The 24380-nt window shown below is 57.4% G+C and overlaps 8 protein-coding genes across 9 annotated transcripts; all 8 read right to left on the bottom strand.

The window, feature by feature from the left end:
* Nucleotides 1-924: 924 nt before the first annotated feature.
* On the bottom strand, nucleotides 925-2669 carry ABB37_03433 (hypothetical protein; the record flags this gene model as incomplete). The annotated part of the gene is made up of 1 exon (XM_015800776.1): nucleotides 925-2669. The coding sequence occupies exon 1, from the start codon at nucleotides 2338-2340 to the stop codon at nucleotides 925-927; it is 1416 nt and encodes a 471-aa protein (XP_015660783.1). The 5' UTR covers nucleotides 2341-2669.
* Nucleotides 2670-3786: 1117 nt separating this feature from the next.
* Nucleotides 3787-4724, bottom strand: ABB37_03432 (hypothetical protein; the record flags this gene model as incomplete). Its single annotated transcript, XM_015800775.1, has 1 exon — nucleotides 3787-4724. The coding sequence occupies exon 1, from the start codon at nucleotides 4543-4545 to the stop codon at nucleotides 3787-3789; it is 759 nt and encodes a 252-aa protein (XP_015660782.1). The 5' UTR covers nucleotides 4546-4724.
* A 410-nt stretch (nucleotides 4725-5134) lies between these two features.
* On the bottom strand, nucleotides 5135-7213 carry ABB37_03431 (hypothetical protein; the record flags this gene model as incomplete). Its single annotated transcript, XM_015800774.1, has 1 exon — nucleotides 5135-7213. Exon 1 carries the CDS (start codon nucleotides 6857-6859, stop codon nucleotides 5135-5137), a length of 1725 nt encoding a protein of 574 aa, XP_015660781.1. The 5' UTR covers nucleotides 6860-7213.
* A 502-nt stretch (nucleotides 7214-7715) lies between these two features.
* On the bottom strand, nucleotides 7716-9774 carry ABB37_03430 (hypothetical protein; the record flags this gene model as incomplete). 2 transcript variants are annotated; one of them, XM_015800772.1, is made up of 1 exon in its annotated part: nucleotides 7716-9774. In XM_015800772.1, the coding sequence occupies exon 1, from the start codon at nucleotides 9435-9437 to the stop codon at nucleotides 7716-7718; it is 1722 nt and encodes a 573-aa protein (XP_015660779.1). In that variant the 5' UTR covers nucleotides 9438-9774. The 2 variants fall into 2 exon arrangements, with proteins under 2 accessions (XP_015660779.1, XP_015660780.1); XM_015800773.1 differs by having other exon boundaries at nucleotides 7716-9766.
* A 386-nt stretch (nucleotides 9775-10160) lies between these two features.
* Nucleotides 10161-12081, bottom strand: ABB37_03429 (NADPH-cytochrome p450 reductase-like protein; the record flags this gene model as incomplete). The annotated part of the gene is made up of 1 exon (XM_015800771.1): nucleotides 10161-12081. The coding sequence occupies exon 1, from the start codon at nucleotides 12045-12047 to the stop codon at nucleotides 10161-10163; it is 1887 nt and encodes a 628-aa protein (XP_015660778.1). The 5' UTR covers nucleotides 12048-12081.
* Nucleotides 12082-12683: 602 nt separating this feature from the next.
* ABB37_03428 (hypothetical protein) lies at nucleotides 12684-15530 on the bottom strand (the record flags this gene model as incomplete). The annotated part of the gene is made up of 1 exon (XM_015800770.1): nucleotides 12684-15530. The coding sequence occupies exon 1, from the start codon at nucleotides 15411-15413 to the stop codon at nucleotides 12684-12686; it is 2730 nt and encodes a 909-aa protein (XP_015660777.1). The 5' UTR covers nucleotides 15414-15530.
* Nucleotides 15531-17361: 1831 nt separating this feature from the next.
* Nucleotides 17362-19167, bottom strand: ABB37_03427 (hypothetical protein; the record flags this gene model as incomplete). The annotated part of the gene is made up of 1 exon (XM_015800769.1): nucleotides 17362-19167. One exon carries the CDS (start codon nucleotides 19165-19167, stop codon nucleotides 17362-17364), a length of 1806 nt encoding a protein of 601 aa, XP_015660776.1.
* Nucleotides 19168-20162: 995 nt separating this feature from the next.
* ABB37_03426 (hypothetical protein) lies at nucleotides 20163-24242 on the bottom strand (the record flags this gene model as incomplete). Its single annotated transcript, XM_015800768.1, has 1 exon — nucleotides 20163-24242. One exon carries the CDS (start codon nucleotides 24240-24242, stop codon nucleotides 20163-20165), a length of 4080 nt encoding a protein of 1359 aa, XP_015660775.1.
* Nucleotides 24243-24380: the final 138 nt, after the last annotated feature.

Genomic DNA, 24380 nt, shown 5'->3' with positions numbered 1-24380 from the left:
GTACAACTGCACCGAACTGCACGTCAACACAGAACGGTTCGTTGTGCTCTTCTCCGTTCGTTTCTCTCTCTTTTTATGGACACCTTCGAAGTAGTTTGAGAGCTGCTGAAAGGAAAGTGGAGGGCTGACAGGTGGGGGCGAGAAGAGAACAGCAAGGGTGACAAAAAACAACAGAAGAAAGGAAGGCAAAGCGAGAGGGGAAGGAGGAGGTAACGTGGCGGCCACGATAAAGAGGCGCGAGGGCAACGGAAGAACAACGGTGGAGAAAAGCAGAGAAGAACAAAGCTGCTCTAACTCACGCACACACACCCAACAAATGCAGCACAGCACGTTAGGAGGCAGCAACTTTGTTGAACGTAAATAGAAGAAGATGTAAAACGGACACGCCATAAGTCAATAAGGCGTGCGTCCATGCATTAGTAGTTCACGAGAGTCAATAGGCCACGGCGCACTCGATGACCGTTTGAGTAGTAAAATCCATCGGCTATTTATGTTATATTTTTCCTTCCTCTCCTGATGAGGACGTAAGAACCACGTAAAGAAAGAAAAAAGATGAACAAAGTAGTACTGGTACAAGTCAGAAATAAGAAGGAAGAGGAAGAAACAAAGTTCAGCTGCCCAACTCTTCAGCCGACGTCACTTCGATAAAGAAAAGAGATGAGCAGAGGCTTCGTCACCAGAACGAGAAGGCGATCGAGGTGGAATGTCACAACGAAAGAGAAGAGTCCAACAGTTTTTTTTTCTAAATGCACCCACCATCACTATCTATTTAGAAGCGCTCACTTAGCAGTTCAGGAGGGATTCCGGTCCACGAAAACGAAAAAAGCTAAGCTGTGAACTTGTCGTACCGTACAACGCAGTCGCCTTGGAGCAGCTGAAGGATATATTTTCTCCCTCCTCCTCGGCTGCATCTCTCTTTTCTTTTCAGTGGAGTTGGTTCGCTCCTCCGCCGCCGATCTGACTGACAAACGACCCCACAACCAACCACGCAAGGTGCTGGGTGCGGTTCGCCGTCTTGAGCGCCAACGTCTCCGCCCCGCACGAGAGGCGAGACCGAAAGCGGAACTGCAGAACGTAGTCCGCGTACACGTAGTTGGTGGACAGCCCGGTGCGAGGGCCACGCAGCAGTCCGGGCTGCACCGTGCGCCGCCGCACGTACGGGTGATCGGCGCCGTCCGCCTTCACCTCCAAAAGGTCGTGCAGCGGCAGAAAGCGAATCATGTGGCGGCTCGACGTGTTCCTGTACCACGCCAGCACCGCGTGGGGCACCGCGATTTCCCGCAGGTTACCCGCCGGGTCGTGCCGGCGCCGACCAGGCGCGACGTCGAGGAAGCGGATGGTGAAGTAACGCGAGTGCGGCGGGCCGTGCGGGATGAACTTCAGCATTGTCGATCCGCGCGACACGTACTCATCAAAGGCCAGCGTGACCTCGGAGGGAATCATCGGTGGCATCTCCACACCTCGGTAGTACGCCACGGACTCGATGAGGCGGCGCAGCAAACCGCTCGGCTGAAGCGCCGGCATCGGCGGCGCCACCGCCGCCTGCTGCGAGGCCGCTCCGCCACCACCTTCCGCGAGTCGCCGTGTGGTGTTATCGTTAGAGCTGCCTCGCCCGTCGCCGACCCAGCACACCGCAGCTTCCGGGTTTGTGGCACGCACCGCACCCGTCGGCCCGGTTGGCGTGTAGCGCACCGGACGCAGGGGCCGCCCGTCGTTCCTGCCGGGTGAGCGTGACGGGGCTCCTCTGCCCTGCTTGGCACGTCCGCGAGGGTTATACAGCTCATCGCTGCGTCCGCTGCTCACAGCGGAGACGTCGCTGCCCGACCCGCTGCTGGTGGAGTATGAGGAAGAGTAGGAGTAGGAGTAGGAGTCGTCCTCAGAGCCACCATGGTCGCCGTTCCGGCGATACCTACCCGCGCTTCGGCCGCGACCATCATTTTTGTTTGAAGCTGCTGCTCGACCGCGCGCGCGCGTAGGCCGGTCGTAACGGCCACGTGCAGGGCCGCTGCCACGCCGCCGGCTCCCCTCACCGCGCGATAAAGTCGGTGGCGAGCAGTTTGCTGCCGCCCCGCTTTGTCCTCCTCGGCGGAAAGAGTCGTCGTTTTGGGAGTAGCGCCGAGTAGGCCGGTAGCCCTCGTACGAGGCGCGCTGGCCGCGGTCTAGGGAGCCGTACCGCAGCGGCGGGCTCTTCGCGCGTCTGCCGTCTTCATAATAGGGAGTCGGGTTTGAAGGGCTGTACGCTTTTCCCCGTCCCATGCCGAGCCTGCGATCGCGCTCAGACGACATGGCGCGAAACTCCTGCGAGAGGTTGTCGGCGATGGCCTCGTTGCCCTGCCACATCGGACGCTGTGGGGAGGACCAAGACGGCCGCTTGTGTGTGGGTGCCCGCTAGTGCGGACGCTGACCTACGGGAGGAAAGAGTCGAGTGAGGCGACGTTTACGGCGTCGCGTCGTTTTCCGTAGAGCAGAAAAATAAGTTTCGGATGGTAGCTGGAATCGAAGGAGAAAGAAAAAAAAGGAGGTGAATCAACAGAGCGGAAGCAGAACAACGAAAGCTGACAAGAGCCAATGATGAAAGCGGAATACACATTCAAAGGAAAAAGAAGATATGCGTACCACTGAACGCTCCGGCGCAGCAGCCAAGGGGTCTCGGAAGTTGTACGGCAGCTATGACCGACCAATAATCGCGTTGTAAAAGAGTACAAGAAGAAGAAAAAAGAGAAAGTTTAAGGAAACCGTTCGTTTTGGGGATGACAATAGGCAAAGGTGTGGCTCTTACCTCAGAAACGGCGACAGAACAAACATGCACGCGCAAATAGCATTCGATATTGGCTTTGAAAGGGCAGGAGCCTGTGAATTTAAAAGTACTGGGGATGAAACACGCCCTCTGAAGAAGGAGGAAGCCAGTTCCACCTGTCTCCATCTCCCAAGCTTCCACCGCAACGGCGGACAAGACTTACTTCGATCGTTCCCTTCGTCTCTAGCACTGCATCCAACGTGCACGTCAATTTACTGACGCCATGTGGTCGGTCATTCCGAACAACTTCAACCGTTTCTGCTTCCTTTGTATTACTGCTTTGTTTTGCTTGCCTTAATTAAGTCACAGTTCGTCACTCTTACCACGGTGGTTAAATACTCAAACACAGAATAAAAGAAATAAGAATCAACACAAAACACAAAAAGTTCCACCACTTTGGGATCCACCGCGTCCGCAGCGTCCGTTCCACGGCGCTCACCGCGCAACAGCAACAATAATCATAGCGATGATGAGAGTGCCTTCACCTTCGAGACTCGCACGAATGTGCAACAATGCGCCGACTGAGGAATAATAATAATAACAAGAGGAGAGGTAAAACCGAAGCTGCACACTCATTCGCCTTGCAACTAGGCCGCCTCCATGAGACGCGCACCATAGGGGGGGGGGGGAGGAACAGAAATGAACTAACAAGAGAGCGAAACGGAAGTGAGAGGCGGCATCAGCGATGAGGGAGCACAAACACGTACCTGCTTTCATGTTGCGCTCCACTGTTCTCCGTTTTTCCTCGTCCTCTCCCTCTTCCTCCCTTTTTCTCTTCATGTACGCAGCAACAGGAACACAGCCATCACAATCACACACACACACACACACAGATACACATCAATCATTGCAAAAGCGATTCACGCACGGCAACGAGACAAGATGGAAATAAAGAGCAGAGGAAGTTCAAAAGCGGTGAGCATGCCGCCCTCTCACCGTGCAATCCTTCTTTCTCCCCCCTTACCCCTTTGTCATCTGTTGCACAACGCTTACAGGCGGGTCTCGGCACGCGAGACGTCGAGTACGACGTTCTTGAAGTGGAATTTGCCCTTTTGGATGGCCGCGTCCGCCATCCACGACTCGTCGAAGATCACGAAGGCGAAACCACGCGTCTGGTTGTTGTCGCCACGCGGAATACGCACCGACTTCGCGCTCCAGCCGAAGCCCTCGAAAATGCGAGACAGGTTCTCCTGCGTAACGTCGTCCGACAGGTTGCGGATGCGAATACCAGTGGACATCTGCTCGCGTGAGTCGGTCGGCTTCGAGACGGAGCCCCACGTCGACCCGGCCGCCGCCGTGCGCGGGGCCGCCTTCTTGTCCTTCTCCTCGAGTTCACGAATGACGCGCAGGTGCTCATCCTTGACCACTACCTCCATACTGCTCGCCTCGTGGATCATTCGCTTCACCTCTGTGCGCGTCTCACGCTCCCACTGATCCACGGAGCCCATCTCTAGCGCCAATGGCGGCTCCGTCGACACCAAGGTCGTCTGGTCTCCCAGACCCTTGCCGAAGTGCTTCAGGCGGGCGCGAAGGTCAGCCATAGAGATCGGGCGGTCCACGTGGTACTTGCGCACCTTGCGCGTCACGACGTAGGTGTTGCCTTCGGCGTCTGCCTCCTGTGTTGTTTCCGTCTTGGCGTTCGCCCATGACATCTTCGGATCCTCGAACTCCGAGTTGTAGCTGCCGTGGGATGCTACATCGTTGTAAAACTCCTCCTCCTCTTGTGCCTGATCCGCCCAATTGGACATTGTGACGTCTGCTCTTTAAAAGGAGCGTCGAAGTTGTTGTTGCTGTGTTTTTTTCCCTTGTAGAGGCAAAGGAAAGGCGGTACGTAACCGGAGTGTTTGTGCTGGGCTTTCTTCCGTCTCTGTGGGTAACGAAGGAGTGACAGACCTGGTGCTTGAATGAAAATGCGCGAGAAGGTGCTGATAGATGATCCAAGGGTTTTTAAAAAAGACGGGAGAGAGAAAAAAAAGGGAAATTACGTGATGCAAGCAGTTCAACTCGTGTCAGCGTGAGCGGACCAAACAGCACATCAGCGGCCTCAAAGCGTGTGAGGGTCCAGTCTGGTCAGCACGAAGTATCATGGGATTCATTTTGGCAGCTTCTTTTTTCGAGTTCGACCAGAGGCGGCAAAACAAAAACAAAACAAGGGGGATCGTTTTACGTGTATGTTGTCCTTTTGGAGGGAAACCTTTCCTTGTTGTTCTCGCCAGCCCAGGAGAAAGGTGAGCGTTGTGGCAGCTCAAACACGACACGTCATGAACAGCCGCGCACCGCTGGCAAAACACAGTCAATGAACGCTATGCAAAAAGAAAACGGCCCGCTACATCACCATCACCTCCATTGAGGCCGTTGGGGAGACGCAAGACGGCTACGATCGCGGTTGTCGCCGGACCTGCTGCGCTGTCGCTCTGCCAGTTCCCGCCACGTCGCCGCAGTTGCAGTCGCCGGTTGTGTTTCTGCGAGCTGCGCCGCCGCAGAGTGAGGTTGGATGCGCTCTGGGCTGCGACGCGTTCCGCTCGAGCGGAGACGCGCACCGTTCCCTTCATTGTCTGTTTTCGCTGAGTTCGGTGCTTCCTTGGAGAAGGTCTTGCCGGGCCCACGACGCTGCGGGTCGTCGACGGTCACGAGGGCGGAAAGGGCGGCGAGTTGCTCCTCCAAGTGTTGCACCTGTGCACGAAGCAGTTGTGCTTCGGTACCGTTGAGCGGCGCCTCTCGGCCCTGCGCGTCGTGCGCTTCCCCGTACTTTCGGTTTGCCGCGGTGACGCTTTCAGAGAGCCTTTTCGGCGGGCGACTTGTTTGCTGCCTTTGCCGTGGTGTGACGTTGGCTGGGTGGTGATGGTGTGAATTAGGAGGACCGGCATCATCAATGGTGGCTGGGAGTGCTCGATCACCCTCGACCGCACGTCCCGGTAGCGCTCTCTCTTGCTGGCGTTCCTGGCCAGCGTCAGGTGCGTCGTCCTGCTCGGCCCAGAGGTTCGGCTCCGGCGCCGTCCGATGAGGACGTCGTTCACTTCTTCCCCTCTGCGCCTCGCGCCGCTGCATGCGCCGTTGCTGACGCTCGTACTGCAAAATCTGTGTTGCGTAGAGCTGCTGGTAGTAGAGCATCCAGGCGTAGTAGACCTCGTACCACGGCACCGGCGTGCTTCTGGTGCTCTCCTTATCCACCGCAGGCGGAACAGCACTCGGGAAAGGGTTGCACACGAAGGGTGTCGGTGGCATTTGATGCCATGCGGGAGAAGGAGGATCACGCACAGCAGTTTCTTCCGAAACGGGCATGTTAGACGGCCACGGCCACGGCTGGTGTGCAGCACCAGCAGGGTACATAAACGCTTGTCGATCTCTTTGCGTGTCGCGACGGCGATGATGGTGATGACGGCGCTCGTGACGAGCCGCTTCATCGCTTTCGTCATCGTGCGCACGTCGGCCAGTTTGCTGGCTGGGTCGCTGCCCATCTCTATCCAATGGGTCACCGTTACCGTGCGAGCGAAGGTGAGTGCGGTGTTGGTTGGCTTGCGCGTGCCTCCGCTGCGCAGGCGTCGAGCCAGCTGCGTTGTTCGTCGGGTGCGTCAACATGTTTTCTGCCTCCCGCAGCACCGCAGCAACGGCGACGGGATCCACGTCGGGGTTTTGCGACAGCTCGGCAAGCCGGTCGACCACGCTGCGGTCGGTCGACGAAGTGAAAGGAGCTCGTTCTCCTCTTGTGCCTTTCCGTTCCCTTGCATCAGTCGCGCTTGAACCTTCACTCCTCTCTCCTTCCTTGTCAGTTCTATCCTCTTCCCCGTCCAACGGTGACACTTCCCGGACGCAATCGCTAAACTCATTCCATTGAGGCGTGCAAAAGACAGAAGACGACGACGACGTTGCCGGTGGTGGTGGGGTGGGTGTGGAGGAGAGGACGGAGATGTCTCGGTTTCTGTGGGGGAGGTAGCTGCGCAGCGGGCGGGGGAGGTTGTGGTGCTTGTCAACCGCGAAGGTACCGTGCATGGTGTCGTGGTACTGTGAGTGGAAGGCAACGGCATCGTCGGCGGAAAGCTGCGAGCCCGCAAACGCCGACATTTGTATCTGGGCCGCCCGCTGCCCTTTTTATGGGAATCTATTTCTCTTTTTTTAGCGGAGATCGGAAAGGATTTTGTAGAAAAAAGAAATAGGAAGTATGCGTTTATAAGAAGGTCATCTACTAGCTCTAATCAAATCTAACGGGGGAACATAATATACAATACACAAATAGATGAGCAGCAGATGGAGCGCTACACGAAGCGGAGAGGGACGTGGTGAAGCCGGCGAAAGCAGGGCTGTTGTTTTCGGCTTTTCAGCCAAACGGTGGATTGGGTGGGGCTTACGGATGAAGTCGACAGCTATGAGAGAAAGACGAAAAGTGACTCCTTCTTTCGTGCAGCCTCAGTCAACCCTGGAAGGCAGAGCACGTACGCCAAATGTCAAGTTCACAAGAACAATAAGAGGAGGATTGCAAAGGAAGAAGGAGGTCAAAAGGGGAAGATAGGAAACGTTCAGTTGCATTTTAAGATCACGCGGCGTTGATGCAGAGTGCGCCACGCACCTCTACAGTCGGTGAACCGTTTTTGTGTTGGAATTCGCCAAGAGCGTTGCGCGTGAACACTGGCGCAGCGTACCTTGTCGAAGGTCTTTGAAGTGCCGCTGTCTCTTTTTGCGTTGCAAGAAGGAGGCGAAGTCCGCTACCAGCCGTAAATGAATGTGCGTCTTCGTCTTTGCTTCCTTTCTCTCTGGGCAGTAGTAACGTAAATAAGCCGCATTGAATGCAGCATAGAACTCACAGAAGCTGAATGGGGGTGGGGGAGGGGGGAAGCATGGGAGTCAAGAAACATACAAGCAGTTTGGCTAGGTGCAGATGCCGGCTGGTTCGAGGGGTACTCACTTTTCCATCTTTTCCGCCTCACGACTTTACGGGTACCCAAATACGCACGGTCGAGTCTGCGCTCGTCGTGGCGATGATCGGCTTGCGAGAGCGACGCACCGTGGCCCCCGTCACGCGATCGCGGTGCCCCTCCAGACGCTCCAGCACTACCACTTTTCCCTCGTCGGTCACGTCAAACACCTGAGCCGTGTTGTCGGGCCCACCGGTGACGAGGACGTCGCACTCCGTCAGCCGCCGCGGCGGACGCGCCATCGCGTCCATCTCACCATCGTCGAAGAACACCGACACCTCCGACTTGCCGGCCCGCTCGCCCTTCCAAAAGCCCGACCTCATCACGTTGCCCCGGGTAGGAATGCCCGTCATCACGTTACGCAGCACGTACAGGTTCGCGCCCTCGGTGCGGCCCGCCGTGAAGGCGTTCAAGTTCCCGCGATAGAGTCGCACCACGTTGTCGCCCGAGACGCAAATGAGCCGGCGGGTGTCGTCGTCGCTGTGGAAGTGGGCGATGTAGGAGATGGGCGAGTGCGACGGCTCGTTCTTCAACTCCGTCGTGCGGGCCAGCCGCGTTGCTCCGGCAAAGAGGCCGCCCGCAGAGCCACTACCACCGTTACCAGAAGTGCCCAGCCCACTCGTGTTAGCCGTCACATTGAGCGCGGCCATGTTGCTCGTAAAACTGGCACCAGGAGCGTCCTCCGTGACCCCTGTCGCTGCTCCAGCACCAACACCATTCAAATTTGCACCGGGCACGTCTCCAACGTCTGCAGCGTCGACAGCCGCCACATCACCCGAGCTCCCACCCATTCCGCCTCCGCGCTGAGGCGGTGCGGTCGGCTGCGACGGCGCGACAGGCGGCGTCACCGCACTGTTACCTCCGCTAGGGGTGGCCTGCAGCGCCTGGTCTGGCCGCCGCATGTCCCAAATTGAGATGACGCCGTTGCTTTGCCCCATCAGCAGTTGCTTGGCCGACTCATCGTAGCTGAGACTGTTCACGCGGTACTCGTGGTCCTGCACGAGGCCCTTGCCGCCTACGCGAACGTCCACAATTGCGGTCTTGTGGCGCGAGTCGGAGCAGGCAAAGAGCGAGGGGCCGAGGGGAATGGCCGAGAGCACGAAGCCGTGCGCGTTGTACTGGTACAGCACGTTCTTGTTCGACGTCCCACCGTTCACGTCCCACAGCTTCACCGTGGCGTCGTAGGAGGCGGAGAGCAGGCAGCGGTGGTCGAACCAGGCGACGTCGCTCACCGCCTCCTCGTGCGCCGTGGAATCCCACAGCTTTTCGCCGGTGAAGTGGTTGTGCACGATCAACCGGCAGTCCATGCCGCCGGTGACGATGAGGGGCTCCTCGCGGTCGGAAAAGGCGCAGCACTGCACAGCTTTCGTGTGCTCGGAGAGTTGCTGACGCATCTGGAACTTTTTGCTCGTGTTGTGCCCGGTTGTGGGGTCGCCGTCTTTGGGTGATGCGCCGATCGTGTCGTCCTGCGCTTGGGCTGTCTCGGCGCTGGCGTGCTGCAGCGCCGCCGCGCGCAAGGCGCGGATGTCGATGGGGGTTTCCAAGGAAACACCCAGTGTGCCCAGTTTACTAACGGCGATGTCGAGTAACGTACTCACCTGATAGAGTTGTTGCCGCAAGATGGTGTTCTCCATTCGCACCTCCGCCAGTTGCTTTTGAAGGACGATGCGCTGGTGCTGCGCAGACCCCGCCTTTTGGGGGGACCCTGGGGAAGCTGGATTATCGCCCATTGGGAATGTAAGTGTATGTTTTCTGCTGTGCGGGAAATTGTGAGTTTCTTCGATAAACAAGAAGAAGAAAGGATAACCCTAAACTGTCGCTGATCGTCACTCCTTCCGATGCTCCTTGTTGCGGTGGTGCGGCAAAGCTGAAGGGGAGAACAACAGCGGCCAGGAAACAAAAAAAAGTGTAAAATCGCCAATCAAATTCCTCTGTTGAAGAAGTTCATGCAGGGTGGTATGCGCTCCCACTGCACCCACCAAGAGAGAGGGCAGTTACCTGTCGCAGCAAATATCAAGCAGCGTGCACCCAAAATCTGATCTTCCACGGAGACAGTGCTGCAATGCTGTTATGCACGAAAGTAAAGCGTGGACCAGGGAGAAGAGAGTTCGAAGAGCGATGTGCAGGAATTGGAGGAGCCAACCATCAACCCCTCTGTTTACATTCAGACGCGCTCAAAGAAAAAACTTTTTTGAAAGATCGCAAAGAAGCCACGCCTCGTTGGGGGGGGGGGGGGGTTACTTCCATGCGCGCAAAGGTAGTTTTGTCTTCTTTTCGCCAGTGCCCACAACGCGTGTGGTTAGAGAATTGTCCAGTGGTCCGTGGCAACACGTCGACATCAGATGAGAACCAAATTCAGAAAAAAAAGGGAAAAAATCGTTCAGTTTTCCTTCCCTTCGTGGCGTCCGAAGTGCAATCGAGCAGCTTGTCAAAGGCACCGATGGCCGTCATAACTACGCGGACCAGGAGTCGACCTGGTAGCGTCCCACACGTGCCAAGCCCCTCACGTACACGGCCGCACCCGCCTCGTCCTCGACGCCAGGCACCGTCGCCTCCACCGTCTGCTCCACTGTCCTTTGCACATCCTTCGGCATCTGCTTCGCGTTACCGCAGACGTAGATGACACCGGGAGGCAGCGGGCGCCCCTCGACCTCCTCCGGCTGCACAAAAGACGAAACCAGCTTCGCGTGCTCGCCCAGCTGGTGTTGAACGTAGATCTTCTTATCCGTGTCGCGCGAAAAGGCTGGGATGACGGTCAGCGAGGGTAGCAACCCCTTTGCCCTCAGATCCGCCCACTCTTCCCTGTAGAGGTAGTCCTCCGCCTCGTGACGGCAGCCAAACACCAGCACCACCGGGACGTCCTTCCAGCCCTGCGCCGCGAGGCCCGCCACCTGACGAAGCACGGCACGAATCGGCGCGATGCCGGTGCCCGTGGCGACGCACAGCAGCGGCGACGGCGCAGCGGGAAGGGCGAGGTTGCCCTGCCACACAAAACATGTCAGCTGCGACCCGGGCTGTGCACCGACGAGGTACGAGCTGCAGAGCCCGGTGCGATGGCGCTTCAGCGGCGTGTGCCAGTCGAGCAACCCCACACACACGTCGAAGCGGCCTGGACCGTCCATACTGAGAGCAGAGGCGAGGGAGAAGTAGCGCGGCAGCATCGGTGTGGCAAAGGTGAGCACCAGCTCCAGCGACGGGTTCAAGTTCTTGAAGTCGTGCAGTACCTCGCACACATTGCGTTTCTCGCGGTGAGCGTACTGTAGATAGTCGTTGACGTTCGACGGGTTGCCGAGCTCGTAGAGCCGCTCGCGAGAGTCGTGCGCATCTTCGTCGTTGTCGTCGTCGTCCCGCACCTCGTGCGCCAACATCCACATGAACTCCTGCGTCACCACCGCGTCCAAATCGATATAGTGACGCAGCAGCGACCGCAGGGTGAGTGGGTGATGAAAAAAGGGGCGGGCGGGTTGCACGGTCAAGCCGTGAGAGGCGTCGGGCTCGACGACCACAACCTCGTCACCGTCACGACGCAGACGCTGCAGCAGTTCCTCCACCAGCTCAGGACGATTCGGGCAGTACACCCCCAACGCATCCCCCACGTCATACGTTGAAGACGCTGTCGCACTCTCGGTGCCGGGACACACCCGCAGCTCGAGGTGGTGGACAGCTTGATTGCAAGAGGCGGCGGTGATACGGCGGTTCGAGACCACCTCGCACGCCATGACGGGCTCCGCGTAGCGCAACAACTGCGGCGAAGCCTCGAGAGAGTCCGCTGTGCCCTGAAAAGGCCGCACGGAATAGAGAGGGAAGTACGGCACATCCTGCTGTGGGTAACGGGGTCGGCGGAGGTCGGCGGTGGGGGCCGCACCGTTCGTCAGGTCCAGCGCTTCCCACAGCTCCGCTAGCCACGGAACAAGCGTTTCCTCGAAGCCTTTCGCGTCGCTCTCGTCGCCTAAACCACGCATCACGAGCGGCGTGCCGCCCAACTGCTTCAGCCGGTTGTGCAGCATCTTTGCCATGTAGTTAAACTTCAAATAGAGAGAGTCGCCTAAGCCGTACACGGCGTATTGCAGACCTGTCATGCACGCAGCTGGCGCCGTGTCGGGCTGCAGGAGCGACGCCCACGAGCGACGAAAGCTATTCGGTGCATCGCCTTGGTTTGCGTTGGAGCAGAGAATCACAACTGGCCCGCCCGTTCGTGGCCACTCGTGGATCGGTACATCGTCCGCAGAGAGGCAGTGCACGCTCTTCACGCCCTGCCGCAGGGCAAGACGGCTGACTCGCAGCGCAACTCGCTCTGCGTTGCCCGTTTGGGTTCCATAAAGAACGGTCAGCTTTTCCATTTCGCGGCTACACGACAGACAAGGAAAGAATGCTTTTTTGTTGTTTTAATGAAACGAGAAGGGTGACGGTTCAGGTGCGGTTTCCGAGAAAAAGAAAGGATGATGAAGATCGGAAAGAAAAAAAGCGCCGAGACGTTACGCGAAGCTTCTGCAGCTTTACTACGTTCTCCAACGTCCCCATTTGTTCCTTCCAAGAATGACGTTTCGCTTCGCTTTTAAAGGTAAAACAAGGCATGGGAGGAAAAGCGAGATCAACATATCTGATGGAAACCGGAGACGAAAGGCAACCTGCACTTCATTCATGTGTTTTTCTTTTCTAATCATTCACAATTCCGTGGTCGCAAGAGTAGATCAGCAGGAAGGCATCAACAAACAATTCTCACAGACAAGAGACGAACATAGCAACACCATACCCCAAGCAAGCATCGCCCGTGTCGAGTATCGCGGCGGTAGGCACCTCAAGAATAAGGAACAAGGGAAATAAATAAAATACAAAAAGAGAGCGACGATATAGTAGAGGCTGGAACTTCGACCAACGGGAGTGTGAGAATGCCACGGCCATGCGCACCCACACAACAATAAAGACGAAGGGAGTAGCGTGGCTGCCGCCGAGCACGCAGCGCGCTTCACCTTTGTCTACATCTTCTCCTCGAGCATGTTGTGCACCTCATGCAGGACCGTGGTGGTGTTGAGCAGCTTCGACTGCAACTCGCGATTCCCGCTGTAGAATTGCGCCACAAACAACGAAAACTTGCGATTCGCCTCCGCCACGGTGCCAACAATTTCGCTCAACACGATCGTGGAAAGCTCCTGGCACTGGCGCAGCTGCACCGCGGTGATGGCAGGGTTCACAGCCCCGCCGCCTGTGCGCCCCAGCGACAGCCGGACAGCCTTCCGCACGATATCCACCATCGTGGTCGCGTCTTTCTGCCACTGCGCATTGAGCTGCGTAGCGACTTGCAGGGTGGTCTTTTCATCAAGCTCTGCCGGAAATGCCGGCAGCCCCGCCCCATCACGCCGACCGGCCAAAGAGGTGGATTGGCTGCTTGCGTCGAAGAAGTCGTCCCCAAGTACTCGGACCGCCTTCGAGACAAACTTCGTTAGGTACTGCCACGTCCCTGTGCCCTGTGCGTCTGCGTCCACCCACGCCTGCACGGCCTCTTTAAGGCGTGCCTCCAAGTACTGCGTCTGCTGCTGCTGTGCGATCGTACCGCCGGAGGCGCTGGCCGCTGCAGTCGGTGTGAAGGCTGCTGCGCCGTCTCTCGTCGCGGATGCGCGAGCGCTTCCAGGGTTCGACCCGGCGGCTGACGTGGTGCTCGCCGGTTCACCTTGCGACTTGCGGTTCATGGCCGACCCTGACAGCGAGCCGGGTCGAGACACGGAGGGAGAGTCCGCCCCCATGGTGGCCGCGCCCACCGACGTCAACTCGCACCACGTCGCCAGCACCGTGTACACGTTCACACAGGCGAACACCTGCTGCGCCAACGCGTTTGGGTGGCGCTGCTTCAGCTGCTGGATAAAGGACATCATATAGGCGAGGGCGTCCTTCACAAACGTCGCTACAGCCGGGTCGAAGGAGCGCTGCGTGTCACCGGCGAACGCAGCCGACTTCACTGCAGCGGTGTTCAAGTACTCCAGCTGGCTCAGTACGCCGCAGACGCGGTAGACGAGGGGGTGCGGGCCGAGGGTGGCGCAGTAGGCCTTGTTGCCCAGAATTTCCGCCCACGCCGCCCCACCCGCTGGGGCGCGGTAAAAAGGCGACAGCTTCACCGCGGGCAGGAAAGCCAAGGCGAGGTTGTCGTTCTTGAAGGCGGTGCGGAGGGAGTTGCGCAGGGCGGCCTTCGACATCTCCAGCACACCGCTGAGCAGCAACAAGGGAATGGGATCCAACGAGGTGCAGAGGTGCTGCTTCACGCTCTCCAGCACCCGCAGCCCCGCAAGCACCTCCGCTCGCGCCATGACCAGTGGGAGGTCATCGATGATGGACGCTTCGACGTTGCCGACGGCGCGGCCGAGAACGGCGCGGGCGATGCGCTCCGCGTTCTCGTAGTCCTCGCCGCCCTCCACATCGCCGGCGACGCAGAAGAAGTTGCCGATAAAGCCGCACTCTGACTCGCAGCTGTTCACCAGCGTCTGGAAGCAGCGGACAAACTGCCAGCACCAGCTGTTGCACTGATCCAGCTGCGTCGCAACGGTCTCGTCAACGTGCAGTTTGCCGTAGCGGACACCGAGGGAGTTCACCGCCTTCACCGTGTCCTCGAAAGTGGCGGGGCGCAGCATGCGCAGCGACTCCGCCGTGGACGCCGCACCGGTGATCCCGCTCGCGACGAAGTCGGTGAAGCCGCGCATGTGCTGCGAGACGCTGCGCTCTCGCCGCGCCAGCGTGCGACCGGGAAAGTTTACGTTGGCGGGGTTGACCTGGTTGCCCGACGGCGACCCCCCATCCCGGTTGCTCAGGATGTCCTGCACCTCCTCGGCTGACACGAGCGGCTCCAGCGGATCGGCGTGCAGCTCCGACGCCTCCGAGAACTGGCTGAGAAGGTGGCGGAACTGCTTGACGTAAAAGTCAGACATGTATTTGAGATACAGCTTCTTCACCTCCTTCGCAACGGGTGGGTTGTAGAGCTGCAGGAAGCGGAAGGCGAACTGCGCCGACTGCTCGAGGTTGCGCTGCTCCTCGGCGGTGCGGGCCGGGTCCTCCGGCAGGGCAACAATTTTCTTGGTGAGAAAACGCTGTAGCTTGTCGCCCGCCTTGTGCGCGGCTGCCGTGAGTTTCGGCCGGATTTCGTTGTCCACGGCGGAGTGCTGCAGCGCCTTGCTGCCGGACAAGAAGGCAAGACGCCGGTCCAACTCCCGAAGGTTCGCCAGGTAGTTCGCGTCGACGTCTTTGTTCGAGATGACGTCGCAGAACGAGTCGCACTTCTGCAGCGCGCTGTATACCTCGTTGATTTTGTTGCTGACCTGCCGCCGGTTGTTCACCTTGCGGACCAGGCCGTCGGTCTGCTGCTGCATAAAGACGATATCGTTGGCGTTGCCTTCCAACTTCCGCTGAAACGAGAGAATTTCTTCGTCGAAGTCGACGACGTGCTGCTCGCACGCGCCGAACTCGTGGTACAGCTGCGCGATCGCCTCTGCTTGGGTGATGTTCGTCTTGATGTAGGCGTCGCGCAGATCTCCCAGTTGTCGGTCGTGCTGGCGCAGTGTGCTCTCGAGGTCTTGGCCACTGCGCAAGTACTGAGCGAGGGTGGCGGACTGCGAATCGTCCTCCTCGCCAGTGGCGCCGCCGAGGAGTTCGTCGATCTCCTCCAAGCGGTAGAGCGCGAGTTCCGCGTTTTCTGCCTCGTTACCGACGGTGCTGTTCAGCATCGCTATTGTTCGTTTTTGTGTGGTGCTGCTCGTGTTTCGTTCTGTGCGAGATGAGAAAAGGAAGTAATAAAGCTATCGAGTTTGAGTATACTTTTTCGGGGGGAGAGCAGATTTGCTTTTAGGATGCGTCAGGGCACCAATGGAAGCGAGGAGCTCCACTCAACAGATCGGGAGTAACGAAGAGGTAAGGTCGAGAGAGGAGACGGTGAGGCTACCAAGGAAGAGATTCCGTATAGCTGGTCAGTCGCCAGCATCAACCATCTTCTCTTTTCTTGTTACGAGGAACAAACAGCGAAGAAAATGAGTCGCACATGCGGCTCATCCTACCGCTCAAGCAGAGAGTAAAGCAAGGGAGGAAGGTGAGGGGCGAAAACAAAAGGCGAAGCATCCCCTGCGACCGCAACCTTTTTAATTGCTACACCTTGCGGAGGAAGGTCTCCAGAAATGACCACCAACAGCTCACTACAACACCCGCACGGATTCGCACGTATCCTTCACTCCACCCCACCCCACTCCTTGTTGGAAACGAAGGAACAGTCCTTTCGTATTTCAATTGATTGGGCACTTCTTATTCGTAGTTCGCTTGCTATGAAGACAAAATTACTCGCGAGATGGCAAACAAATGACAAAGGATCAAACAGTCACCAAGCATCCTTGTCGTGGCGGGCAACCACGGTAGTGGGTGAGTGAGTGGGACAGAACATATAACTCGCGATTATGACAGCTTGAATTCGGAGAGAGGTAGATTCAAGCCAAGGAGATCAGAAAAAGCAAAGGCAAAAAAGAGGGGAATGAGATCAACATCACGGTGGGATAAAAGATGCGGTGCTCTCAGCATCCAGAAGGGTTTTCCGCCTTCCCGCCTTCATTCTTAGAACACGGCTGAGACAACGTCTTCGTACGTCATACACCGCAGCCATTCCAGCACCTCACAAAAAGAAGACAACGCGTATCTGATACGAGACAGCAGCAACCTCATCGGGAGGTGTGCAGTGGCCTTCGCTCAAAACGCGCATAGTAGCGCCACGACCGCACCCGTCCGTACATCAATAGAGAAGCACCGTACGTTTCCTCTCTGCCTATGGCATTTTCATTTCTCCTCCTTCTTCTGCACGTCAGCGTCATCGTCGTCATCCACACAGATTGATCCGCGGTCACGGCAGGTGCCTGCCGTTTTCTTTCCCTATTCAACACACCGTGTACCACATAGACGTGTTAAGAAAAAAAGGGAAACCAGAAAAAAAAGCAAACAAAAAATAATATTACAAGGGAGCGCTGAATCAGTTTCATTCCAGCGGATTACGGTTGAGGTCAGCAAGCTGCATCGAAATTGAAGAGACAGACGGAAACAGGAAAAAAAAAGAGGAAGAAGACAGCGTTGACAACACAAAGTGCGCCAGCTTTTGACTGAACTTGCTTTGCACGTTCATTATGCAGCATAGCTGCCATGTGTTTATCTGAGTGAACAGCAATTATTAGCTTTCGTCCAACTCCGTTTTCTGACACATAAACACGCTTTCCTTTTACTTCCTTGCATCACTACACTAATTAGCTGAAAGAAAGAAAAAAAGAGGGAACCACTGCAACGCAACAAGAGATAGAGAATTATTATCGACGACAGCGTTTTTAATCTCGGCGCGACGAATCTGTTAGCTAGTAAACCTCTGGCTACAGGATAATGAGAACAACGCGGTCGAGGAGCCGCGTAACTCGGGAAGGGTGATGGTGGAATTCAAAAAGAAGGGGTGTTGCAACATTCTGTGAAGAAGCACAACCGTACAGTTTATATATATATATATACAAAGCAGAGGAGCTATCGCATTAGAAGAAGAAAAGAAAATGGAAATTCAGCTGGCAGCTCCACTCGAAAAGAACACCCGAGCGTTCCATGTCGTTGTCGACTCCATCTTTTTTTACCTTTCCTTTTCTGTCATGCGCAAAGGCTTCTTCACCTCGCATCCTTCCAAGACTTGCCGTCCCCGTTGCCCAGCGACGACCCTCCTGTCGAGATCTCGCTGGGTGCATTGTTGCAAATGCGCAGCATCTCCACATACGCCTCGCGGGTGATCTGCATCAACGTCGTATCCTGCACCACGCGGCAGCTAAAGGTCGGCACAAAGAGGTCGGACGACAGAGCATCCGTCGCCAACAGCGACCAGCTTCCCATCTCCAGCGCGATAGACTCTTTGCCGGCGAAGACCTCCACGCGGCCGGAGATGATGAGGGAGAAGACGGACGATGGCACGCCATCGCGGTAGAGCCACACGTTCTGCTTGTCGTCGTCCTCCATCCCACGCGCGTCCTTCGGGGCACGCACGCGGTACACCGTCGTGCACTGTGATATGCCCTGAATGAGCTGCGACACGTCCTCCATGCTGAGCTCCGGCAGCGACTCGCACAGGAAGAGCGCGGCGGCGCGCAGCTCGTTGTGGTTCAGGTGCACGCGCCGCGAACACTTGGAGGTGAGCCCGATCTGGCGCTTGGAGGCAATGTTTGCGCTGAGGAGGTTGCCGCCGGCGTTGTGCTGAATCTGCTGGGGGTCGATGTCGTACTCGTCGAAGATCTCGCTGTGGATGAGCTCCTCGATGATGTCCTCCATCGTCACGAGACCCTTCACCTCGTAGTAGGGGTCGCCGTAGGGCCGCTGCTGGACTTCCTGCACCAGCGCGATGTGCGACTTGCCCGTCTGGAAGTATTTCAGCATCGAAATCAGTTTCGTTTCCGACGGCACGACGTGGCAGCGACGGTTGTAGAACTTAACGAGCAGCAGCACCTTTGTGTTCTCTTGTGGGTTGGCCATGAGCAGGTCCTTCGCGAAGAGCACACCAATCACGTTGTTCTTTGTTGTCTGGTACACCGGGATGCGGCTGTGGCCGTGGTCAGAGATGAGCTGGATCGTTTCCTCGTTCAGGCGCTCATTTGCCTCGAGCATCAGCATCTCGCTCACCGGCGTCATCACCTCCATGACGGTCTTCTCATGCAGCTCCATCGCCCCCACCATGAGATCCACCTCCCCGGCGCCGATGCCGGACTCCGCGCTGCGGGCCGCGTGCATGAACATGAGCTTCTTCAGCTCGTTACGCTCGTAGATCTGGCCAGGGTCTTTGCCGATAAATTTGTCCAAAATTAAGCTGAGTGGCTTGCAGATGGGCCAGAAGATCACGACAAAGAACTTGACGATTGGCGCGGACCGCGAGCCGACCTGGAGGGCGTGGGCGGCCATTAGCGCCTGCGGGATCACCTCACCGCCGAGGGTGGTCAAGGCAGTGGAGACGACGGTAGCCACCCAGCCGTGGATGTGGGAGTCGGTGATCTGCGCGATGAGCGTGTTGACCATGACGTTGCCCAGAATCAGCGTGCACAGCAGCTGATTACCCAGCTGGCGAATCGGGAGAATCTTTTGGGCGTACGTCTTGTCCGGCTCCGAGCCGCTGTCGGCGATAATCTCCAGCGACAGCGTGTCCAGCCCGAGCAGCGCCAGCGTCAAGCCGGCAAACAACGCCGCAAAGAGCAGCAGCACCGTGTCGGCCACTACCAGCGAGATCCATCCTGACGCGCCGAGGTCCTCCGTGTCCTCCTCGAGAATGAGGTCGCCGTGGCCGTCGTCCGGCGACTCCACCGTGGCCTTGGCGGTCGCAGCCGCAACGCCGTGGGCCTGCAGCACGAGGCAGCCGATCAGCACCAGCGCTATGAACTGCAGCGCTGAGAAGAGAGCAGCGCGTGGGCTGGCATGGCGAAAAAGCTGTGCTTTCATGAACGTCTACAAAAGAGCGACTTCGCAAGCGAAGCGAATAAAGAACGAGAAAGAGAAAAGGGAAAGGAAAGGAAAGGAAGAGAGAAACAAAATATGTGAGAAGCAGGCAGTCGACGAAGTGCAAACGACAAAAAAAACAACTAACACACGGCAAAAAGAAGGACAAAGAAAAATACAGCGGGTTTGCGAAGAGTATGCGCCACGATGAGACAACTCTGCAGGTGGAAAAAAGGGGGAGAAAAATAAAAGCGAAGACACAAAGACTTCGTCAAGCAAGCAATAAAGCGAGAACACTCACCAGCAGCAGGTGAAGGCGATTTATTATTGTTGTTTATTTTGATGTATGTGTCGGTTCGACCGGTCGGAAGGCGGCGGATTTGAGACGCAGGAGGAAAAGCAGAAGAGAGAAGTACGACAAAGACGCCGTAGAAAACAAATGGAAAGAAGAAGGAATGCAGTTGAAGCAAAGGAGACAATAATGTCAGAGGTTTTCTTTTCTTTTGTATTGCACCAACGTGACGCAGGTCGGAGAAGAAGTATATATAAAGAAAAGGCCAAAAAAAAAACCGCCATAAGCACTCTTGGAATTGTGTGTTCCTTCATCGGTCTGTGACCGCTGACTGGTGGGCAAATGCAGCATCAAAACTGTAGTGAACGAAGACCGTGATAAGCAATGCTCTCCAGCGTGAGACGAGTCTGATCGTTTGTTTGTGTTTATTGTGGATGATATTCTTTCACAGCATCTTGGAAGCAGTCACGTGTGAGACGTGTCACTAGCAGGGAAAAAACGAAGTAAAGGGAGAGAAAAAAAAAAAGAATAGCGGCACGGCGAAATCGACCAGACAACGGTCTTCCCCTTCGGCAATAGCAGGGAAGCAAAAAAAAAAAGGGGGCGTTACTCGTCGACTACTGCAACCGGAGTGCGAAAGCACGACTCTACTCCCTTCCCCCTCTCTCGCTCTTTACAATTCTCTTGCAGGAGCTGATCTCTTCCACTAGCGTGGCGGCGCTGACGGAGGACTTGGGCTGCCTCGCAAGATGTCCACGATCAGCGACGCCAAGCGCAGCCGCTCCGCATCGGACACCCGGCCGAGAAAATCGGCTGTGAGGTCCGTGGCGCACCCCGACGGGGCTGTCGGGGTTGACGCAACGGAAGCCGTCGCCGCCGGCATCGGAGGCGGTGGAGGAGGCAACGGTGGAGGAGGAAAAGCAGAATCCGCACTCGCAGATGCGCTCACTGCTTCATTTGTGTTTCCGCCAGCTCCCGCACTCCACGGCGCAAAGGGGTCGAACCGTGCCACATTCGTTGCGCTACTCCGCATCGGAGGAGCAGAGGAGACTGTGGGTAAGTAGAAAGAAGAAGTAAGGCCCCGCAGGGGGGCTGTCGGGGGAGCGTTGTACCTTTCATTGCAGCAAAGTTGCCGCCCCGGTTGCAGCCGCGGACGCTCTTGCGGGAGGTTTGAAGGCCACGAAGCACCTTGCAGAGGCGTTTGCTGCTGCATCGGTATGAACCCAGAGCGACCGCCAGCAACGGCGGCGGTATTCTTGTCCGGCGATGGAAACGATTTGCGGGGGCCGAACAGAAAGCCGAGGGGTAATTTAGTCCGATCAGCGATGTCAATCGGCGTGGCTGGAGGCGACGGCGCAGCTGTTGGACCGGCGGCTGGAGCAGTCATCACCATCGCCGGTTGATTTGAATGTTCTACTCTCTCTCGGGGGGCTGAGGTGGCCGGTGTTCGCTGGGTCACGCTGGCAGCGGCAGCCGCTGCGTCGCTGCCCAAGACGGTCGTCAAATAAAACTGAAGCGTGTCCTGCTCGTGCGAAGCACTCGCACCGGTATCTGCAGTTGTTGCTTGAGCTGGAGGTGAAACAGAGATAGGGGCGGCACTCTGTTGACCCTTTTCGCTTGACGATGTCTCTATTTCAGTAGCGACAGCAAGGACACCAGCATCCGCCGCAGACGGTGGTGGTGGTGGTGGTGGTGGCCATGGAGACGCACCCGCACTTTGCGTGACCTCGGCTGCATCTCGCAGCAAGGCGTCGTAGAGCGTAGCATCAAAAGAGAGGTGCTCATCACATTCCGTTAGCTGCGGTGTATCGATGTCCTTGGCCGGCAACAAAACGTCTTCGGTTGTGATTGAGGAGTCAGGAGTAGCAGCTGCAGCCGCCAGCACAGGAGTGCCCGTCTCCAACCCATTCACTTCCGCACACCTGCTCGCATCTGTGTCAGAGAGAAGCGTAGACCTCCAATGAATCGGCGGGAGTGGCTCCGGACCATAGGTTGCGATGAGTTCCCGCAGCAGCGCTCGTGCGGCTGCCGGAGAGAGGGACTCACCTGATTGACGCGTGCTCTGCGCCAAGTCGATCTCCCAACAAGAACCGCCCAGCGTGCTCGTGAGGCCGCTCAGCCAACGCGTGTAGCGCGACAAACGCACGGCAACACTGTGGTCGTGCATCGCACGCGTCGAGCCGGCCCACCTCCTCAGCAAGTCCGTCAAAGACAGGTGGCTCTCTGTGCCCCTCAAGAGCGAATGGGCGTGAGGAGGTGTAACGCGAGGGCAGTGCAGCTGTTGTTCTCGGTGCCGGTCGCGACACAGCAGCAGCGCTGCGACAGCCAAACTCGCTGCGTCGTGGACTGCTTTCATTATGGAGTCTCTTTCGGCCTCACCCACAACCTCATGTGTGATCTGATCAGGCGTCACCTCTATGCGCACATCGTGTCGCTGATTGACTGTCGCCGCCAACAAAAGGTCTCCCTCTTCGTCGTCCTTTGCCATCAACTCTCCCATCGGAATTCCAGCGTAGCAGGCCACGTGCTGGAGCGGGCAGAGCGTAATCACCGAGTCCTGTAAGACGCCAAACAACCGTGCCAGCCCACCGCGCCGCGCGTTGCCGTAGAAGCGAGAGGGGACAACTTTGGCCACCGAGTCGTGGCAGAGAAGACGCGCAAGCGCATCCACCCCACACGGTGCCTCTTCCGTTTGTTCTTCCGGTGATGAAAATGCTGATGATGCGTCAGCCTGGCTCGTTTGTCCTGCGGCAGAAAGACGTGTGAGCAGCGCCGAAACGCACGGCGCAGTAATCACAACGACATCCACACGAGTTGACACACACGCAAAGGCCAGAAGCAGCTCCTGCCCGGCACTACTCGTGGACAAGGGCGTCCCTGCGCTGCGATCGACACAAGAAACACACACGACGTTCCCGCGAAAATGTCTCTTCTCCTCTTCTTCTGCCGTTGCTGCTGCAACGTCGCTGGCCCCAGCAGAAATTTTGCAGCGCAGAAACGACGCAAGGGATGGTGGCACCACGTCGGTAGGACTGCTTCGTACATGAACGGCGACAGAGGCGGGCACAAGATGAGAAGCAGCCGCGGTAACGCACACTGCGGCAGCGTTACATGCTCTCTGTGCCTGCCGCAGTACGTTCAACACCACATCCGCTGCTCCCCGGAGTTCGTGTGCAAAGGCAGGATGTAATTGAACATGAAGCGAGTTATCGGTGCTGTCATGCCGACGCACACCTGGCCGCGGCGACGGAGGCGGAAGCCCCGCGCAAACAAGGTCACGCGCGGGATCATGGATCTGAAGGGCAAAGGCCAGATCTGGATGGTCCAGCAGAACCTCCATGCAAGGGAAAAAAGTTCTACAAACTGAGAACGGCGGAGAGATGTCGGAGCTCTGCTGAACGACTGCTTCCGCCGTGGACGCCTCTGGCTGCTCATCACCCTCCTTTCTACACCTTTGTACATCAAAGACGCGTCGAATGTCGCTGAGATTCGCCGCCGCTGTTGGAACTGTGGTAGCGAGCAACCAAGAGGCGTAGTGCATTAGCTGTGGGCCGTAACGAACGTTCTGCACAAGCGAGTAGCGCTCCCGCGGCATCGCACAGGTGCCCGGCTGAGTGCTGAAAATAAGACGTGCTGGGCAGCCAAACTGAAGGCACACCTCCTTCGAGGGCACGCGTACGGCGCGCCCATCCGCCGTTACTTCAAGGCACGGTGCATCAGTACTAGAATCACCGAAGTCGGTTTGCGCTCCATTTGAGGGACTCACAGGATGCCCGTCAACAGCAACAGCAGCAGCTCGTTCGGCTGCTGTAGACGCCGTACGCGTCCACAGGTGCCAGAGACGCGCTCCGTCGGATGGATACCTGCGCAGCACATCTTCTCGTACGAGGTCAGCCGACACATAAAAGGTTGGCACGCTCTCTAGCAAGATGCGCCAGCTGCGTTCCTGGTCGGTTTCATGTGTTTTCTGGAGGGAGACAAAAAACCCGTTGGGCACTCCGTTTGAGCTTCCAACGCCGTCACACGTTGAAGTCGCAGAAGACGGTCGTCGCTGCGTCTCCATACCCTTCTGAAAAGAGCCCGGCCCATAGTGAGAAGCAGTGAAAGAGGTAACACCCGCAAGCAGACGCTCCCTCTGCGCTGACGTCACCCACGGCTGCCACGACACGCGCACCTGTCGCAATACCCGCTGCATGTACAGACTTGCAGCAGTCGAACCCTTTTCGGCGTTGCCCTCCATCGCCTCGTCGCAGTACGCCGCGAGCACGGCAAGATGCTCCGTTGCAGCATCGAGCTGAAGAAACAGTGGGGCAAAAATGCGCAGCTGAGCAAAAACCACTTCCGTTGGTGTAGATGGGCAAGGGACGTGTTTGCCTCCCCACGTCGCAAGGTGCAGCGAGTCGACAAGCGCGCCGACACTTGCAGCCGCGGACGTTACGGGGCTGCGTTTGCAATTGTCTTCCGCAACTTCAGAGTCTGTCTCTTCTGTAATCGTGCCGTGTGCTTCACCCAGTTCGGAGATAGGAATGCGTGACAGCACGTCCGCCACGCTTCTCGAAAGGGCAACCGAGCTGTAGGCAGCACCACCACTACCCTGCTGTCTCCTCCACCTCAGCCATGCGTCAACGACGGCGTCGGGGAGCACGTCACCGCCTTCCCTCGACAGCGTGACGGAGGCGGAGGGGACGGCGCTCGTTGTTGGGGACAACGCAGGACTCAACCACCAGCGGCTGCCCAGCCTGCGCTGTGAGAACGCGATCAGAAACCCGCTCCGAGTTCGGTGCATCCGTTTTCGGGCCTTTTCTTCACTTTTTGGGGGAGATGCACAGGAAGCAGAGTATGAGGCGGTGATCCACCAACACACTGGCTCAGCGCGAGCCTTTCGCGTCGTTGAAGTGGGTGTCTCCTTCTTTTCTCCCGTGTG

The sequence above is a fragment of the Leptomonas pyrrhocoris genome, assembly GCF_001293395.1.
Source record: "Leptomonas pyrrhocoris isolate H10 chromosome Unknown, whole genome shotgun sequence".
NCBI lineage: Eukaryota > Euglenozoa > Kinetoplastea > Trypanosomatida > Trypanosomatidae > Leptomonas > Leptomonas pyrrhocoris.
This window is presented reverse-complemented; position numbering and strand designations above follow the sequence as displayed.